Source organism: Rattus norvegicus, chromosome 4 (genome assembly GCF_021556685.1).
Source record: "Rattus norvegicus strain SHRSP/BbbUtx chromosome 4, alternate assembly SHRSP_T2T, whole genome shotgun sequence".
Classification (NCBI taxonomy): Eukaryota; Metazoa; Chordata; class Mammalia; order Rodentia; family Muridae; genus Rattus; species Rattus norvegicus.
In genome coordinates this window covers 34,027,028-34,039,448 of record NC_141537.1, presented here as the reverse complement: position 1 = coordinate 34,039,448, position 12,421 = coordinate 34,027,028, and the positions used below count along the sequence as shown (strand labels likewise).

Here is a 12,421-nt window from a genome sequence, read left to right as displayed (position 1 = left end):
AAAAGATCTAATTTTTTAAAAAGGAAGAAAAATATAAAATAGTAATTTGTAGTATTTTTTATATTGTGTTCACAGTCAAATGCCTGAGCCTGTCTACAAGAGCATTTATAAACACACGGGCTCCTGTTCCTATCTGTAAGCGACAGTCTATAAGATCTGGTTTTTAAAGTCAAGAAACAGCTTTCAGATAAAAAGGACCTGGTTCTTACTGCATCTTTAATTAATGTTTTATAGCAGTTGTTTATGTACCAGTCTTGCTAGCTTAAAACTTAAAATTCCCAGTGCATGGCTGCGACCACAAGCGATGTCTAAACACGTTTTGACGAAAGAGCTGCAAAGCGTATTAGTCAGGAAAGCCATTTAACCAAAGCAGCCGGCTAACTCGTCTCCATTTAAAACATGTGGAAAACCCAAAGCGAATACCCACTGTGAATCAGAAAACAGACCACTCGTGGGAGGGAATAATTATATCTTAATCTTAAAAAGATCATGGAAGCAATACACAATCGTTTGAAAGTCACTGAAGAGATCTTTAAGTCTCTGAAAACATACATTTGATAGAACTGAACAACAATAGCTAGAATTGTATCTTGCACAAGAATTTTACAGTTTACTTGGATCTCTCACTATTTCATAGAGATTAAAAATATATTTTTACTAATATTCTTTCTCTTCAACAAATCTAAAAAATGTGAACTTAGTATATCTAAAGATTCCCAGTAGCACCTGAATCTACATCAGTTACACAGCACAGAGAATGACCGTATAATCTTCACTTCTTAAACATGGGAAGACTTTTTTTCTAAAAAGAAATTAATGTTCCACATTAAAACAATACATTGCTTCCAGTAAATTAGCTGAAATTATTATAAGGTAAATGACAAAAAAAAGGAGATTTGAAATACCAGCTTGTACTTAAGAAATTAGTACACAGTTCAGATGCTTGAGCCATTAAAAATATTTTTGAAGAAATTTCAGAGAGAATAAATAATATAAATCTATTTAAAATATCAAGTGCCCTGTGGCCTTCTCTGGGTTGTGTGCGGGTGTGCTCGCCCTCAAGGAAGGTCTGTCTGTACTTGATGTTGGAAATGAACCTCTCATGTAAATATGCTCTCAGATGCACGGGAGCAAATCCATTACTCCTAGGCTTCAAATTCCTCAGAGTATCTGAAGTTTAAAGAGTACAATTCAAACACCACGGAGCGGTGCTTACCTTGGTCTTCAATTTTTGAATCTCTGCTTCTGTAACTGCATGTTTGATTTGCAACTGAAAATTGAAAAGAAAAACATCTCAACTAAGAGTGTTTCTATATTTTTAAAGACTCAGCAGCGAGAAGAATATCTTATGACACAATTTTAAAAAAAGCTTAAGAAGCTGCTGCAATGCAGCAGGTTGTAAATTACAATGTCTAGAAAGTAAAATGACTCAGTGGGTGCAAACTAATTAAACACCGGGTTTATGACTCACGGTCCCTAATATCCGATTAAGTTACCAGTTTAATTGCTAAAGTGCCAAAGAAAAGAAGACTCATTTCTTGGCCTCTGCAGCTCTTCCTTTATGATCTGAGCGTCCAGGAGCTGTTTCCTTGCCGAGGCTCGCCCACAGAATGGCTCGAGCCAGCCAGTCAACAGGCCTGGTACAGAGTGAAGATTCAGTCCCACATCGTGCAGAAAGATGGCGCTGTGGCTCTGTGAGTCGCTCTCACATTCCGCAGAGCGGCTCTGCAGCAGAGGAAGGAGGGACGGGGACGCAGTGGCACAGAAATCTCCGGTTTGTTTCCGTTCCTTTTTAATCGCAGGAAAGGTACAGATTCAAATTTCTGCCTTCCAAAAGATCTACCCGAATAAAGACTCCGGCCCCCAAAGCATTTTCTTTACAACACAATAGTCGTCTTTGCCATTTGTTTGCTTTATTCTCCTCCCCCAACCCCCACCGTTTTCCTTCTAGGGGTCTTCAATGCACCATTCATTTTTTTTAAGGGCTAAACGCCCTTGAATTTAAGGAAAACAGTTTATAGGTTCACAATTTGTTCTCTGGATGTTTTTAATGGAAAGGATGTTTTTGAAATTCCAAATTCTCCTGGTTTTAGAGGTCCAAATAGGAGTTTTTATCAGCCCACTGGAGGGTGGGGGGAGAGGCACTCTGAAACCCAGCCCATGAACATTTTCTGCCACGCAGCTGAGCACAGCCACTAAGTGAGGCTTGTGGCACCCTGTTTCTTTTGGCGATATTGTATCCCTAGTTGGTTTGCCACAAAGTTACTGAAGACCACTATCCCCCCCCTTCTTATTTTGGTCCAAATTACTGTGGTGTTAGAACTGCACAGAATCTGGGTTTCTTGGTTTCATGCCATAACCTTAGTGGTCTGTCTGGCTCAGATGCCATTAACAGATACCCAAAGTGTGAGTGTGCCAGGCAAGGAAGATACATCAAGCTTTCTCAGTGAAAATACTGGCAGAGGTCTTTTGTGCTCACCAGAAACCCTGGTCTATACAGATCTTCCTGATGCCTACAATGCTGGCCCCTCGGCCTCACTACCTAGAGAGCCCTCTGACTATAAGCCCTTGGTGAGCACAATGGTCCAGAGTCTTCACACTCCCATTTTGGGGAAACTGAGGCTCAGAGCAAATGACCAACCTGTCTAATTATACAACAAATCAACACTAGAACTGGACTAGAACTTAGGTTCTGATATTTCTCTTCAAAAAGAAAGATGAACTTTATAAACATCTATTGAGGAGGGGTTCTAGGCAAGATGCTATGAAGATAACAAGTCCTCTCTCAAATAAACAGTCATGGTAACCTACCAGTCAAGAATGAAGCCACTAAAGGTCATACGTACTTAGACATTGTACATATTCTTTTTTTTTTTTCTTTTTTCTTTTTTTCGGAGCTGGGGACCGAACCCAGGGCCTTGCGCTTGCTAGGCAAGCGCTCTACCACTGAGCTAAATCCCCAACCCCGACATTGTACATATTCTTGAACATACAACATGGAGATGTATATACAACCACAGGAGTTATTTTCCAGAGGTATTATGTTGTTAGAGAATAAGGCAAATTCATATGCCTGGAAGACTTTTTTCCCCATCCACTACTAACAAAAATATCTATTCTTTTTGTTTAAAATATACTAATGTGAAGAGCTAGCCCGCTCAGCTTCATCATGTTTGCTGTGTGCATCATGTTTGCTGTGCAGTAGGAATACTGCTTAGCCTCTCACCGCACTTTCTCCCACGTAAAATGCACTTCCTCACAGTTGATGATCATTCTTATTTCAGCATTCAGTGAGGTAATCTATGCAAACCATTTAGAGCACAACGGCTGACTGAGAATTACTGATCAATAAATCCAGCCAGGACCAGGAAAAACGATCCAAAGCAGTCAAATACGGCTACCCATTTCACTTCTCACTTAACAGTATTAAATGATGCCTGCAATTCTGACACTCAGACAACAGAGACAGAAGGATTGCTGCAAGTTCAAGGCCAGACTGAACTGCATAGTCACTTTTTAGGTGAATCAAAGCTCCACAACGGCTCTCGGAAAAATGAAACTAACAGTGTTTTAAGTGATCTACAAAGCCACAGCAAACATAGGAACACATCTGGTTCTATCCAAAGGGCCGGTTCTGCAGTAGGAACTGGGCTACAGGCAGGTGCCACATGCCATTTTCTTGGTGCTGAACCTGAGCAGAGTGAAGGTATATGACCTCCCTCTTCATGGGGCCTTTGGCTCATATGACCCGTGACTTCTGTCAGTTGCTTATCTGCAACTCTGTTTCCCAGGTGGAAATTGGGAGGGTGGGACAGGAAGAGCTGCCAGTGTCACCCACATACACCATTCAGGAGTTATTGAAAACATGAGTCAGGCATATTTACCATGGTCAGAGTTTAGTAATTCATATCACAAATACATTACCCTTTTGGGCTGCGTACTAACTCAGTACCCTGAACTGTGGTCCAACCTGTCTCAAACATCTCTTTCTAATGGCTGTACATACTAAGTTAGTTCCCTGACCCATGGGCAAACCTATCACAAGCGAGCTTCCTCTCTTTATGGGTGTACACCTTAGGTTAGTGTCCTGAACTGTGGAAAAACCTAAGGAGAAATCTGAAAAGGCCCACAAGGGTCTCTGGCTAGCCCGATGCTCTACTCACATCAAAGTGAATAGGAGAAGGGGGCGGACCTCCTTAGCAGTGAGGGGGCAGCAACTGGCAAGAGCTTAACATTAGGAATGCCACCTAATCCTTCAGACGGGCATGGAATGGAATGTGTAAATCTGGGCATCATTCAGAAGGGAATGACAGCTAGTGCAAGGCTTTCTTAGTTGACACAAGGCTTGAGATTACAGATATGTGATTTCCTTAATCCTCAGTGCAATGCACATTCAATGACTTTTAACATACCCATCGCTGTTGATAGAAAAGCTATACTACACAATATGAATTTTTTTTCAGCTTACACAGTAAAACACAGTATACAAGACTTTAACTTGCAGAGCAAATAGTTACCATGGCCAGTTTGTAGAAATCACAGCCCATAGTTCTCATAATGTGGAAGAACGTTTTTTTACATTGGCAGAAACCTGCCCCCTGTATTACTGCAAATGGCTCTGGGAGTGAACAGAGCAGGTCCTGTTGACGTCAGTGCTCAGGTGACAGAGACTCGGAGAGATCACAAGATACCCTGCAGCGTCTCCTGGGAGAACAAGGTGGAGCAGGAACACGCCAGGCCTTCCTTGTAAACTTAGGCTTTCTCTGAGCTTCGGCTGGCCTAGCAGAGAGTGTTGCCCTGACTACTAACATTTCTCATTCAGTTCTTATAAAAATCTTGAGGCACGTGCGATGATCACTACCCTGGATGGGAAATCATGACTCTGACTACCCAGGCCCTGAGAATCCTGACACACAATGTAACCCGGGTCACTGCCAGCATCTAGAATTATTAATAAAACCCAGGGGTCTGAGGAGATGGCTCGGTGGCTAAAGTGCTCAAGGTGCTGGGTGAGGAACTCCAGCATTCATACAAAAGACCAAGAGTGGTGTGTGCATGTGGCCTAGCACTGAGTGGTGTAGAGACAGGAGGCTCCTGGGGCTCCGGGGTCAGTCAGCAATAAAGAGGAGAGACATAGAGTGGGACACCCAGCGTGGACCTCAGGCCTCCATACGGTGCATAAGTGAGTATCACCCTGCCCACACACACAAACATACAGAAAAGAAACAGAAAAACAGGAAAGAAACGTAGAATATGTTAATTGTTAAATTGGTATTTAGTTAATGACACTAGATGCTGTCTCTCTAGTCACTGAGGCCACATGAACATGGCAGAGTTCACCTTCAAAATGTGTATGAGGTCAGCAGGTGCTGTTACAGGCATGGACACAGAGAACGTGCTCCTGGCTAGTTTTATTAGCCTTTGTCTTCTATAACTGGGCCAGAGACTCTGGGTGTTTGTCATCTGTATCCAAAGCAGCCAAGACTGGCTGGAGACGCCTGCTTCATAGGGAAGAGCAATGTGCTTTACCAGGTCCTCAGGGAACATGGCAAAAGCAGCATAATTAGTAGAAAGTTGAGTATGTTCCTCTCAGGGCTTCTCCAGATGATTGCAGGCCTGTGTCCTCAGCTGAGAGGAACGAGCTCCGCCATCTTCCCTGCCAATTGTAACATCCTAGCATCCACCCTGGGATTCTAGCAGAGGCAAATGTACAGCTCCACACTTGGGAACAGGGGTCCTCCTCACACTGTAGCTGCACTGCTGTGTGCGAGCTCTGTCCATCACTTCCAGTGACATGCATGGAGCACATACAACTGTAACTGAGTCAAAATGTCCACCCATGGCCAGCAAGGGGCAGGCAGAACCCCAAGCAGCATCCGCTGAAGCGCTCTCCTTAGCCTGTGCAGGCATGGAAAATATTTTAGAAATGAAAAAATATTATCTTTGTAGGAGGGTTTTAAGAGTGTTCTGGAAGCAGAGTCTTCTAGTCAGATAAGAGCAACATTATTGGCTCTCACTGCACCAGGCATTCGCGCACAACTCTGGGAGACGGTCTCCACACTGTGCAGACTTTTTACTATCGTTGCGCACTGGCCTGAGGCCTGTTTTGTTCACAGTGAGGTGGGCCCCACGGAAGGAGCTGGAGGTGTTTTTGAAGACATATGATGATATTAAAATTAACGGTGGCAAATTTTTGCCATTTCTTATTCTAAGCTTCATGGATGGCTTTTTAAAATATATATGTATATATATATAAACACAAGTGGGTTTTATTTTCAGGAAGCTACATATGGAAATCAAACTGGAATTAGCTGGTAGGGTCGTAACTCAACCTGGTCAGAAGGTCCCCACTAAGGGCAGCAAACAAAGCGCAGGGCGAGCCTCTCCCAAGGCCACTTGGAAGTGATTCTCAGTTGGTGGCTATTAATGAGGAACATGTTGGTTACATCTCACAGCCTGTGATTACAGCTCCTTCAAAAATAAATATCTATTTACTACTAAAGAGGTAACAATTCGCAGCTCCCACTTGTTAATGAAACTTCCATATTTATTCTCCAGGGTATTTATAACTTTCCTAGTTTATTTTTCGGGAACTTTAACACAATTCTTAAACTTCAGCTTTCCCTAACAACGGAAGCAGATTTGTTTTCTCAGGTCCCAGCAGTCCTGGCTCCCAAGGCTGTGGTGGGGATACCTCACGCCCGTGAAGAGAGGATCCACTCTGACTCAGCCTCTCTACTCTGCTTCTTATCCAGGAAGTCAGTCAGAACAACTTTCAATCCAAAGAGCAGAAACGAAAAAACAAAACAAACAAACACAAAAACCAACAAACAGACGAATGAACAAACCAAACCAAGCCAAACTGTACTCGGAGACGGCACTCAACCTACTTAGTGTCTGGGAAGAAGTCTTGGGGGTAAGGGCATTTGTTGCTAACCTGTAAGGACCTGAGTACCCACAAAAAACCTGCACATGGCCGGGCAGGGCTCCCTGTGGCCCAGTGCTTTGGGGGAAGAGCACGAGAGGCAGAATCCTTGGGGTACGCTCTTGCTGGCCCAGCTTCAGGTTTAGTGAGAGACCCTGTCTCAATGGAATGGGGGCGGGGAGTAACAGACAGAGCAGAACACTGGATACCCTCTGGCTTGTACGCATGTGCATGTGTGTGTACATATATGTAGACAACACACATGCACTTGCACACAAGCAAAACAAATTAAAACCAGCACAGCTCAAATAAAAACAGGAAAGAGAAGTCCCTCTCTAACTAAAGTGACATTTGAAATAAGGTGCCTGAAAATGAGCAGGGAGGGGCTGACCAGATAGTGAGCCCCAGGCTTCCCTTGACGGTAGGTCACATTCCAGCACCACCCTAGCTGCTGGAGAACCAGTCCATCCAGTGCAAAAGCTTCTACTTTCCTGCCAGAGACCGAGACCTCAGGGCAGCGCTTCTCACTTCCCTGGTATCTCACAGTTGTTCAGAGGCAGCCTTCAGAGCCAGGAAGGAAGGCGGGGAGGTGCTGATCTTTACACACATGGGGCCTTAGAACTCGGAGCAAAGTGAACAGGAGAGAGCTGCACTGCTCAGGATGCCCAGCGTGCTCTGCTTTCTCCTCACAATTCTTGGAATGAAACAGGGAGCTTTGGATTTGCGGTTACCGACTACTGACTTGCTGAAATTATGGGTCTCACCATGAGACTTCAAAGTACTGAAAACAAGTGAGCACATCTGTGGTGAAGTTCTCACCATGTGTCCATGGGTGAGGTAGTCATCCTACAGTTACTCTTGGAGACACGGGGTAAGACAAAGTAAAGACTAAGGTGCAAAACACAGAGGAGAGAAAGCTGAATGCTTCACAAGACGGCAGAGCACACATCGAGGGGTACGGTGTGTGTGGCACCCACAGTTAAGGGCATATCTAATGACACAAAACAGATGACAGGAGGAGCCTGAGACACTCAGACGTGGGAGGAGATAAGCAAAACCACCAACGATTAAAAAGTACTGATGATCTTTTAGAAAATCAAGCAAAAACACAAAACAAAACAAAACAAAACAAAACAAAACAAAACAAAACACACACCCAAGCCCCACTAAGGCAGAGGCTTATCGTGGACTAGAATGAGAATAAAGGAATGCAAATATAAAACAGAGTTAGTCATTATATTAGAAGGAGAGACTCAGCTGGCTCCCCTCCATCTCCTGCTTGGGTTGGGGATGTCAGAAAGGAAGTCCACTACTCAGAAACAGTGGCAAAAAGTTAGCTGCAGCCTGAAGACAAGAGAAGCACCTGACTCCGGGCTGATGTCAGACCTCTAAAATATATATATACTTAAAGCAATGAAGTTAACCATGCGATATTTTCAGAAAAGAAATTTATGAACAAAATGACAAGCCTAGCCAATTATAACAGTGTCACGATAATTAGAACATCATTCTTGGTATGAAAAGCTCACAGAAACGATATCTGCCATAAACACCTAATTACTCAGAGACAATCTGAGGACTTAAAAATTAAAAAGGATAGGAAATACTGCTTTAAAAGGAAACACAAAAGGATACAGTATTTGCAAATATATTATAAAGCTATCTGAAATGCTTTAAAATTATAACAAATTTTACTACTTATTTTTCTTTCTTTTTTTTTTTTTCTTTTTTCTTTTTTTCCGGAGCTGGGGACCGAACCCAGGGCCTTGCGCTCGCTAGGCAAGCGCTCTACCGCTGAGCTAAATCCCCAACCCCTACTTATTTTTCTTAAAACCCAAGGATTTATCAAGCATCTTCCTACAGAGAATGCAAATGGTATTTCTTCAATTTTTAAAGTTATGTGAAGAGAATGCATGCTAAGGCCTTGAAGACAGTCTGAGCCAACAAATATACAAAAGACACAAAGTATATGATGAGCTAAGCACAGTAATAAATAACATCAGTAATATTACAAGGTCAAGCTGGCGAGACTTCTTAGTAAGAGAAGCAGAGTCTAACATTGTATATATTTAAATGTAGTAAAAGAAAACATTTCAGTTGGCTTTGTAGGCGTAGGTACACAATACTTCAACAAATGTGGCTGTCAAATATTAACATCAAATTATAACCTAAAATCTAAAGGAAGTCATTGATATATGTCATGTGCTTTCAACACACCATCAAAGTAGACAAAAATAATATGGAGTATAAATTTTCTACTTAATAGATTCAAAAAATTAAGAGATTCAGAACACTTTAATCACAAATAATCCATATTAACCTATAACAAAAACATCATTTTCAAAGAAATCAGTTGAAAATTTAGTATCTGCCCACAATGTAATAAAATGATAGATTACTAAAAAAGTTACAGATTCAAAAGCATTGCCTCAGTTACTAAAGTCAAAATAAAACAGAGAAAGTGGAAATTACAGATTGTTTCCAAACTGAAGTCAGCAAGACTGCTAATAATTGGGGGCCGGGTAGAAGGCACATCACCAAACAGACTCAGATTTACTGCTGCCTATTACAACAACCAAGTATGACAATAAATCACAATCACGCCTGCGTTATAAGAAGCTGCCACGTGGAGCAGTAAACGTGCCCAGGAAAGTAGATGACAGTATTAATAAATAAATAAAGGCAGAAATGGCTGAGCCAGGTAAGGGAATCCTTTCGGTTGGGTTCAACAGAGCAAACTAACAAAAGCCATACCCTTCCTCTTTGAAAACAATTTGGATCTGTCTAAGAGAGAAGGCTGCGGATGTGCTTCAGGCTACTATTCATTAATCAAAAGGAAAAAAAAGTTTGTGAAAGAACTTTTTAAAAAAGAGGACACAGGGAGGGGTTCTGGGGCTGCGAAGGTGAAGACCTTGAGTGGAGAATGCCAGGAACCCGGAAGGAGACTGATTTAGTGGAGCCTCGCCTTTCCCACATAGCCCTGCTGACTGCACACCTGGTGGTGAGTCAGGCCAGCCTGCTCCACACCCTGAAGCTATGACCTCCTGACGGGTGTTTAACCATTGCTCCTCGTGACAGGAACCTCTGCTGCTGACAGGAGGGAGGGGGCTGTAGAAACCGGAGTAAATTAACACCGCCACAGTCTGCTCAGCAAGGGGTGGTGGGAGGGGAGCCGGAAGTGGTCACACTGTGACAGGCAGACTTGCCAGCACACGGGGCACCCAAGACTCCTGAGACACTAAGTGTGTGTGGCAGCAGGAAAGCTCGCAGGTGATATCTACAGCCAGTATTTTACAAATGGAAGCATAGGCGCTGATGGTTTCTCTATCGTACTGACAGGAAAACAAAGCTGAGCCAAACTCCTCGGAAAAGAAAAAACTTAACTTGATATTCCTGGTGACTGGCAGAAAAATAAAAAAAGAAATAAGGAAATATGGAAAAATGAAGTCCATAAGCCTGAAGGACAGACAAAAGTTCTAATACTAAAGCGATAACTGTAAACCTAAGTGGACGGTGCTCACTAATTAACTGACAAAGCCTCCCACAACAATTTACCAACAACATAAGACTCAAGAGTAGGCTACTGAAAGAAATTGAATAAAACTATAAATGGATAAAAGTAAACAGAAATTCAGACACCATGAAAGAAATGCAAGGCAAAAGAAACGAGGTGTTAAGTTTTACTATTAACCAAAAAGAGCTGGCGTAACTAACATGTATCCCGTGAGAGCAGAATGGCATGGAAAGAATCAAGTTATGAGACAATCCTGACGGTGACTTCAGCTGACAACAATCAGAAAGTCTAGAAAAGCAGAAGTGACAGAATTGTAGGGATGAGTGGAAGGCAGTCAGTGACTAACACAGATGCCTTTCGGAGACCGACAGAACAGCACAGTCAGCTACGGAGGGAGCGGGGCTCCCAGCCTTGCTAGTTACTGCGGGCCTGCGGCCAGAATACACAGCTGTAGACACATGGGTTAGAGTAGTGGGCTCCATGGTTAGTTCTAAATTACAGGCATGTGGAGCCCTAGCTAAATCTCTGGGAACACAGTTAGTGAGCACAGGGAGGTATTTGTAAGGAATAAGGTAACTGGGGGAATTGATGGGACATCAGCGTGAAGGGTGCGAGAAGTAACCAGAATGTATTACACGCGCATCTGGAATTGTCAAAGAATAAAATTCACTCTAGTACTCAATAATGACAGAATTTCAGAACCAGAAACTCCTATGTTCAGAAATTGTGAAGCCACAGTCACGCCACGTTTGAAAAGAAATGGTGAGAATTCTCTAACTCATTCTGAGGTTAACATAATCTTCGAAGCAGCTTTTAGTTATTTTAGTCATGTCTTTCATTGCTTATAGCTCGGCATTTACGCAACAAACAAAGGGATATGCGACTTCTGAGAGGTCAGAGAAAACAGTTCATGTAGCTATACTTTATAAACTTGGATTATGAGATTAGTATAGTATGAGAAGGTGTTGTTTCCCCAAATATCAGCTTATTGTTTTGGTTACAATAAAAATAACTTAAGAGGTAACTAACGAAACGATTCAAGCATCCTGCAATAAGCTAATGATGAAGCCAGTTTTAAAATGAGCAAAGCAGGGTTAGACAGGATAGATGGCAGTGGCAGAAAGCGTGACAGCACTCAAGGCCCTAGGTTTGTCCCCCAATGCAAGAAAAAAAAAAAAAGGAAAAGAAAATTAGTGAGTGCGGATCCCTAAATGGGGCATCTCTACCGGCCTCACAAAGAGGGCTCAAGGCACTGAGGAAGAAGTGGTAGAGAATGTAGGAGGCAGGGGAGTGCTATAAAATGCTGTCGCCAGGCTGTGACAAGGCCAGCACACTCATGTACCTCATGTACCCACTGCGGCTATGGGCAGTTACCTGCTCAGAGAGAGACAAACCCAGTTGGGCAATCTAGGAGGCAGCAGCACCCACTGAACTCCGCCAGTTCCTTCAGGCCCCAAAGGAGTGGACATGAAGGCAGGGTGGACATACAGAACCGGGTGCTCTCTGAGGGTAATGGGAGGGAGAGCTGGGGTGACTCTGATCGAGGGACAGGCTGCACATGCACGAACTTGTCTTTAAAAAGATTTAAAAAGTTAAGACAGTTCTTTACTCCATCAGTCATCAGTGCTGATATTGGTGGAAAAGGACAGAGCCCTCTGCTCAGAGAGAGACCAACCCTTAAGGAAAGTGCTCAGCAGGATGCTGTTGACAAGAGGAAATCAGGTCAGGCACTTTATACAAGGAATTCTCAGGACATGCCTGCTGCCAAGAATTTAGTGAGTTCTTAACTGCTAACTAACTGACAGGAACTGTCCAAGGACAGAGGTCACGATTCAAAAGAATCACGACCACAGAATTTAGTAGGAAAATCTAGTAGGCCCAAAGTCAGACTGGATAAGATAACAAATGGACATTATTGAAGAGAATCCTGTAACACCAGATTTGGAGGGGAAAGTCTATCTGGTTCTCTATATGCATACCAA

General features: G+C 43.0%; 1 protein-coding gene across 8 annotated transcripts in view; it reads right to left on the bottom strand.

Annotated features, from left to right (window-relative positions):
- Ppp1r9a (protein phosphatase 1, regulatory subunit 9A) overlaps positions 1-12,421 on the bottom strand; it is a 270,523-nt gene that overhangs the window by 51,713 nt on the left and 206,389 nt on the right. For all 8 annotated transcript variants that reach the window (XM_087659508.1, XM_087659513.1, XM_087659509.1 and 5 more), the window contains 1 exon segment: positions 1,217-1,270. In XM_087659508.1, the coding sequence (XP_087515634.1) occupies positions 1,217-1,270 (54 nt within the window).